General features: G+C 56.2%; 1 protein-coding gene across 1 annotated transcript; it reads left to right on the top strand.

Annotated features, from left to right (window-relative positions):
* The first annotated feature begins 2,082 nt into the window (after positions 1 to 2,082).
* Positions 2,083 to 7,707, top strand: LOC128270453 (uncharacterized). Its single transcript, XM_053007849.1, has 5 exons — positions 2,083 to 2,169; positions 3,223 to 3,394; positions 3,436 to 3,568; positions 4,278 to 4,354; positions 6,062 to 7,707. The coding sequence occupies exons 1-5, from the start codon at positions 2,083 to 2,085 to the stop codon at positions 7,705 to 7,707; spliced, it is 2,115 nt and encodes a 704-aa protein (XP_052863809.1).
* The last annotated feature ends 491 nt before the right edge of the window (positions 7,708 to 8,198 follow it).

The raw sequence follows: 8,198 nt of genomic DNA, 5'->3' as shown, positions 1-8,198 counted from the left end.
GAATGCGCAGAAAACGGCACTCCTGGTGCATTTAAAGGCCGAGGTCAAGGCCCAGATCGACGCGGCAAGTGCGCGTTACGCGGCCGAACGAGGGGCCATGCAACGGACCATAGCGGAGCTGCAACGGACAGTGGAACTGTTGACCACTGCTCTCCAGACGCAGCAGGCACTGCCCGCCGCACAACCGAGACCGCCCGCGGCACCACTAGTGCACACCGAACAGTAGCGCAAAAGCGCGAAAACACTGACCCCGCAGCAACGACTGGAAGCGGCACGCGGACAGGAGGATCCTGCCACCGGCCAACCGGGGCAACAGCCGTTGCATCAGTGGACGGAGAAGCGCAGCAAGCGGCAGCTCCAGCGCGAAAAGGCCGAAAGGAAGAGGAAAGAGGAGGAGCTGCAACAACGTGGGCAACAGCGGCAACAGCAGTTGCGGCAGCAACCGCAAATGCGGCAACAACAGCAGCAGCAGCCGCAAAAACGGCAGCAAGAACGGCAACAGCAAGAGCGAACAATTCAGCCAGACGCTGTAAGGGTCGAACCCAAGGACGGCATGACGTACGTGCAGGTCATGCGGCTAGTCAAGGAGGCACCGACAGCGGCGACAGTCCTAGAGGGAATCGATGGGTCCTGGCGGTCGAGTAAGGACCACCTAATGCTGTCGGTGAAAAGCGGCGCCAACGCGGACGAAGTAAGGGCCGCGGTGGCCAACATAGTTGGAGAGATGGCTACACCACTGACCCTCACGGCCATGGTCGTGCTCACCATAAAGAGCACGCAGAGTGAGGGTATGAGTGAGTAAGTGAAACGATCGTTAGTAACGTCGAGTCCGTTTTGGTCATCCATATCGTGTGTTAAACGGTGCCGCAGCTCTACAGTAGTGCCTTTTAAGTGCTCGATAATGCTTTCGCTACGGCGATGAGCGTTTGCAGAGACAGCCGGTGTGTGGTTAAGGATATATCGCGATCACTTCATCACGCTCGAGCGACGTCTGGTGAAATCGACTCAGTGGCGTCCAAATCGGTGCGCGTGCGTGTGAGTGATCTCTTCTAGTAGGGACTCGGTACAGTGGCGTTCGAAACGGTGCGCGTGGGTGTGAGTGAAAGAGCAGCGTCGGCGCAGCAGCCGCCCGCCACGGACCAGTGGCGCCTAAATTCAGGCTCCACGAGTTCCAGGACCACGTAGCATGGAAATCCACCCGTTCTTCGGGCGGAGTTCGAACGTCCAAAGGACCCCCCCGCAGGCGGAAGTCAGCACGCCGATACGTGCAGAGTTTGAAGAGAGCAGAGAGGACGTGGAGAAGGAGACGCTGACTCCAGAATGTACGCAAACGGCGCAAGGAGCCTGCACCGCCGCCGAAACTGCGGCAGTAGACCCGAAGGAAGCACAGCCGGCGGAAACCAGCGATGGGCAGCACCTCGCGGAAGCCCTAGAAACCACGGTGGCTTTGTACACCTTCCTGAAGGGCAGGAGGAACGTGCACAAGAAAACTAAGGAGCTGGTCATTAGGATCAAATCCGCCCTAGAAGCCGAAAAAAGGGAAAGAGAGGAGCGCCTCCCCCAGCCAGCAGCCGATGAAACGCCGAAGGTTACGGGAAAAAGGGGAAGATCGTCGCCAGGAGACGCTGCACTCACAGCGGCGAAAAAGCATAAGGAGGGCGTGGGAAGAGTGCAGCCGGACCTCCCCGGGAGATGGAGCAAACTGGGCAGTTCGCCGAGTCGGTGAAAACCAGAGAAAATGAAGGGGAGTGGAGACGCGTCGAGATAAGGAAGAAGGCAGGCCGTATTTCGGAGCCCAAGAAAACGGAGGAGAAGAAAACAGGGAGACAAGAAGAAAGCAGAGGGGACGGGCTGGTGGCGAAGGTCACAGGGAAGCTGACGTACGCCGACCTAGTCAAGAGAGTGAAGGCTGACCCGCAGCTGAAGGCCCTTGGACAAGACGCGGTGAGGATCAGAAAAACGCACGGAGGCGACATGCTGATAGAACTGCGGAGCGACCCAGCCGTCGATACCCCAGCATACCGAGCCCTAGTGGAAAATTCCCTGGGGAAAGATACGAGCGTGAGAGCACTAACTCAGGAGATGGTGTTAGTGTGCTCAGAGCTGGACGAAACCACTACCAACGAGGGAGTAAAGACTGCCGTCCTGCAGCAGGGTGCGCTCGGCGAGGTACGGCTGAGCATCCAGCTTAGGAAGACATACGGTGGGACTCAGCGAGCGACAATCCGTCTCCCGGAAGCACCAGCAGCAAAACTACTGAAGCTTGGTAAAGTGAAGATTGGCTGGTCGGTATGCCCTCTGGAGGAAAGACCCCATATTCCAAAGGATCTGGAGAGGTGCTACAAATGTAGAGGCCTGGGCCACCGGGCCAGAGAATGCACGGGACCAGACAGGTCAAACCAGTGCTGGAAATGTTGCGAAGAGGGGCATGCGGAGAAGGACTGCACAAATGGCGGCGCCCATTCGCCGCAAAATTACCACGAGGCGCCAAATCAACATGGCGGCGCCCATGTGCCGCAAAATTACCACGAGGCGCCAAATCAGCATGGCGGCGCCCATGCGCCGCAGAATTACCACGAGGTGCCAAACCAGCATGGCAGCGTCCATGCACCGTTAGGCTTCCACGAGGCGTCAGGCCAAGATGGCGGCGCCCATGCCACCGAGTGGCGATTACCACGTGGTTGCAACCGGGCAAGCCTTTACGTCGATCCGCGGGTCCAAACACCGGCCACAATTTATGGCCAGGGCCTGCTACCAGGAAACTGTATGACCGCCAGAGACGCCCCAACGGCTGCAACGCTAAATCAAAGCCAGATATCCGCGTGGCAAAGCGTCTCGAAAGAGCTACCAATCTTTTCCGGTGACGCCGAGGACTGGCCGATATTCATCGCCAGTTACGAGAGCTCGACCGCGGTGTGCGGATACAGCGCAGAAGAAAACCTGTTGCGCCTACAGAAGGCCTTAAAAGGGAGAGCGCTAGAAGCGGTGCGATACCGGCTGCTTCATCCGACCAACCTCGAGGGAGCGATCAGAACACTACGAACCCTATTCGGGCGATCGGAGGTGATCGTACACACGCTAGTAGCCAGGATCAGGCAACTGCCGTCACCCAGAGAAGACCAGCTCCAAGCGCTAATCGACTTCGGGGTAGCGGTTCAAAATATGTGTGCGACAATTGTGGCGGGGCTTGACGAATATCTATGCAACGTCGCACTCCTCCAGGAGCTCGTGGAGAAGTTGCCGCCAGCAATTCGACTAAGGTGGGCGTACCATCGCATGGAGCTACCCAGAGCGACTTTGGAAGAGTTCGGCAGTTGGCTCGAGACGCTCGTCTCAGCAGCGAGCCTCGTCACACTGCCCTCGCTAGCACTGCAGCCGGGGCAGAAACAACCGAGTAAGTCACACCGGGTCGTGAACACGCACCGAATTGAGCAGCCGAGGACATCAGCCCCGGAGAGGAAAAGCTGCCCAGCCTGCCAGGGGACTTGCGGCCAACTACCGAGTTGCACCAGATTTCAGACGATGGAGGTGAACTCACTGTGGACCTTAGTGCAGCAACACCACCTATGTAAGACGTGCGTTAGAACGCATTACGGTCGGTGTCGCGTTGGCACACGCTGCGGAACCAACGGGTGCGAGCGTTGGCATCACCAGCTGTTGCACAAGGAAGAAGGGCCCGCATGCCCAGAGCCAGTAAGCTGCAACACCCATCATCCGCCCTCTTCAGAAGTAATACTCAAATATATCCCGGTCACTATATACGCCAACGGGAGGAGTATAAACACCACAGCCTTCTTCGACGACGGCTCAGCAGCGACGTTTATCGACCACAGCTTGGTGCAGGAACTGCACGCCAAGGGAAAACCACACCCACTATGCCTAAAATGGACCGGGGGCCAGACCAGAGACGAGCCCGAGTCGGTCGAGCTCGCGCTAAAGATATCCGGCACAGGCAGTCGAGTTAAAATCTACGAGCTACCTAGAGTTCATTCGGTGCGCAACCTCGACTTACCGCGGCAGTCAATGGTAGTACCGCATCTAGCCGCAAAGTTCAAACATCTGCGAGAAGCGTGGGTAGAATCATACAGAAACGAGTACCCCAGGATACTGATCGGCCTGGACAACTGCCGTCTCGGTCAGGCACTACGAACGATCGAAGGGGGCGTCCACGAGCCCGTCGTTTCGAAAACCCGCCTCGGTTGGGTTATATACGGGCCTTGCGGAACAACGACTGAATCGTCAAACGAACTAACTAATCTGCACATTTGTCCATGTAGCGTGACGGACGACGGGGAAGTAGACCGCGCCCTGAAAGAGCACTTTTCAATAGAATCGATGGGCATCTATGGGCCAAGTAAGCGAGTGGCCTCCAAGAACGAAGAAAGAGCCCTCGAAATTCTTTCCGCCGTCACCACTCTAAAGGCGGGCAGATATGAGACCGGACTGCTATGGCGCTTCAACAACATAAAGTTACCGGACAGTCGCGCAGCTGCCTTACGACGCCTACAGTGCCTGCAGAAACGAATGCGCCGGGACCCAGAGCTGGCGGCCGCAGTACGAGAGAAGATGGAGCATCTGGAATCAAAGGGATACATCCGGAAGCTCTCAGCATCTGAAAGGACGGAACGACACCCTCGTGATTGGTACCTGCCAATTTTTCCTGTAATCAACCCGAACAAACCAGGGTCAATTCGACTTGTAATGGACGCCGCAGCAAAGGTTAACGGAGTGTCACTGAACTCCTACCTATTGCCCGGGCCGGACCAACTTGCGTCACTACTCACGGTGTTGTTCAAGTTTCGGGAATTCCGCTACGCAGTGGTTGGGGACATCCGCGAGATGTTTTTCTAGGTCCTAATGAGACCCCAGGACCAACGTAGCCAAATGATCCTCTGGGACAGTACCGATTCCGGGAAAGAACCTGACACCTATGCGATGACCGTAATGACCTTTGGCGCGGCGTGTTCCCCGAGCAGTGCGCACTACGTGAAGAATCTGAACGCAGACAGATTCGCGGACCAGTTTCCCCGAGCAGCCGAGTGCATCAAACACGAGCATTACGTGGATGACATGCTCTCTAGTGTAGAGACAGAAGTTGAAGCAATCCAACTAGCCAAAGATGTACGGTATGTACACTCGCAAGCCGGGATTGAAATCCGAAACTGGCAATCGAACTCGCGTAAGGTAACGGAGGTTTTAAACGATACCACGGACATAGAAAAAAGCTTGGATCTTGGCACTGCCCCAACAGCGAAAGTATTCGGAATGTGGTGGAACACGGTGACGGATACGTTTACCCTCAGATTATCACCAAAACAGGACCTGGACCTCCTCTCAGGATCCCGTATACCTACAATAAGAGAAGTGCTGCGAACGTTGATGGCCGTCTACGACCCGATGGGCCTCCTAGGCCACTTTCTGATGCATCTGAAAATCCTGTTACAGGAAGTCTGGCGCTCCGGTTGCGGCTGGGACGACGAGATTCCCAACCAACTGGCTGAAAAGTGGCTGACCTGGACCGCGGTGCTACCCAGCGTCGTTAAGGTGAGCGTTCCCCGATGTTATCGGCTTACTACGTCCCCAATGGCTGCTCGGTGTGCTCAGCTACACGTGTTCTGCGACGCCAGTGAAAACGGGTTTGCCGCCGTCGCCTACGTTAGGTTCGAGGAAGATGAAAAAATTGAGTGTGCCCTGGTTGGCTCCAAGACAAGGGTCGCGCCGCTGAAGTTCCTTTCAATCCCGCGCCTTGAGCTGCAAGCAGCGGTCGTAGGAGCAAGATTGGCGGACAACATTACATGCTCCCACCGCACGAAATTCTCTCGCCGTGTGTTCTGGACAACCTCACGTGATGTGGTCTGCTGGATAAGGTCCGACCACCGACGCTACACCTCGTTCGTAGCGTTCAGAGTCAGTGAACTTCTCGAAACGACAAGCGCAGACGACTGGAGGTGGGTCCCTACTAAACTAAATGTAGCCGACGACGGGACCAAGTGGCAGAGGCTCCCAAGCCCGGAGCCTTCGAGTCGCTGGTTCAGCGGGCCGGATTTTCTACGGCGTCCAGAAAGCGAATGGCCCAGTAATCACCAGGACCCGGGCGAGACTGCGGAAGAAATCCGTGCGACCGTCTTCCATCACACGATCACGAAGCCACTGTTGAACGTTAAGCGGTTCTCCAAATGGAAACGGCTACTACGAGCGGTAGCGTACACGCACCGATACGTTGGAAACCTCCGCAATCGGGTTAAACGAGCGCCCGTTAAACAAGGCCCGCTAACACAGGAGGAGCTTGCCCAAGCCGAGAGAACCATCCTTCGAGAAGTACAGCAGCGAGCGTATTCCGCTGAGGTACGGTCACTGAGTAACCCGGATCCCAACAAGCGGCCCTGGGAGAGTGGCATTTTGAAGACGAGCCCTCTATACAAGATGAGCCCCGTCATCGACTCCCACGGCGTTGTACGGATGAAAGGGCGACTCGACGCGTGTAGCTGGGTGGCAGAATCAGTAAAACACCCCATCCTGCTCCCAAGGCGTCACTATGTCACAGACTTGATCATCGCCGATTATCACTGCAAGTACCGCTACCAAAACCACGAGACGGTCATGAACGAAGTGAGGTTGAAATACCACATCCCCAGATTTCGAGCCGAATACAACCGTGTGCGCCTGAACTGCCAGCACTGCAAGATATGGCGAGCAAGCCCGCAACCCCCTGCTATGGGGAACCTACCAGCAGTACGCTTGGCAGCCTACCAACGGCCATTTTCCTACGTCGGGGTGGACTATTTCGGTCCGATGACGGTAGCGGTCGGCAGAAGGGTGGAGAAGCGATGGGGCGTGCTAGTAACGTGCCTAACGACGAGAGGCATACACATCGAGCTGGCGCACTCGCTCTCAACCGACTCATGCATCCTCGCTCTCCGGAACTTCATCGCGAGGAGGGGGCCCCCGATAGAGATCGTCAGCGATCAAGGGACCAACTTCGTTGGAGCTGCACGTGAGCTCCGAGAGGCCCTAGAAAGGGTCGACCAAGAAAAAATGATGGCGTTCTTTGTCGGGGTGGACACCAAGTGGACATTCAACCCTCCGGCCGCCCCACATTTCGGAGGCTGTTGGGAACGACTCGTGCAGTCGGTCAAAAGGAATTTAAATGCGTTCAAGCCCCCGCGGTTGCCAACGGACGAGATCTTTCGGTCACTGCTTATGGAGATCGAGATGATCATCAATTCAAGACCGCTCACCCACCTACCACTAGACAGCGACGCCGAGCCGCCCCTGACGCCCAACCACTTTCTGTTAGGGTCTTCTAACGGCAGTAAACCTCAAGCCGCCCTCGACGACCACACCGCCGTGCTAAAGCAGTCCTGGAAGATGTCACAGCGGTACGCTGACGAATTCTGGAAGAAGTGGGTCGCCTACTACCTGCCTACCCTAACCAAACGGACGAAGTGGTTCGAACCCGCGAAGCCCATAGAGGTGGGCGATCTAGCCCTGATAGCGGACAACAATCTTCCGAGGAACTGCCGGCCTCGGGGCCGGGTCATCGAGGTGATTCGCGCTAAGGACGGACAGGTGCGGCGAGCGACCGTGCGGACGGAAAACGGGCTGCTGGAAAGGCCAGCCACGAAACTCGCGATCCTGGAAGTAGCTCCGCCCGATGACATCGCGAGGGACGAAGAGCCACCAGACACGGAACCGCTAGAGATATAAGTGAAGCGCAGGCCCGCGCTACACTGGGGGGGAGAATGTTACGAAAGTGACGCTAGCGGCTTCCGCGTGAGCTCCAACTGAGTGCCGGCTGGGATCCCGCACGGCCGCCGAGGCGAACACCGGGCGCTCGCGAGACCAGTCGCAAAAGTAAAGTGAGAAGAAACAGACGCCACCAGTGAACAATAAAGAATTTTTTAACCCTCCCTTACGGTAACGGGTTAAAGAAGAGAAAAAGTTCCTTGTCATTCGCTTCGCGACACCCACTTTATCAGAAATTCATATCATACCAGAAACCCACTTTATCAGAAATTCACATCATCATATGTTATAGGTGACAGCGTGAAAGAAAAAAAAATGGGGAGAAATAGTAAACGTGGTAAAATATCCCAACAAGCCCGGAAAAATAAGAACGGTGTTGTGTCCGTTCCGAGAAAGTTGCATCGGTTTCGGAGGTGACATAAAGGTGATGTAACATCAGATCGCGATACGAA

This window comes from Anopheles cruzii, chromosome 3, assembly GCF_943734635.1.
Source record: "Anopheles cruzii chromosome 3, idAnoCruzAS_RS32_06, whole genome shotgun sequence".
NCBI classification, from domain to species: domain Eukaryota; kingdom Metazoa; phylum Arthropoda; class Insecta; order Diptera; family Culicidae; genus Anopheles; species Anopheles cruzii.
This window is presented reverse-complemented; position numbering and strand designations above follow the sequence as displayed.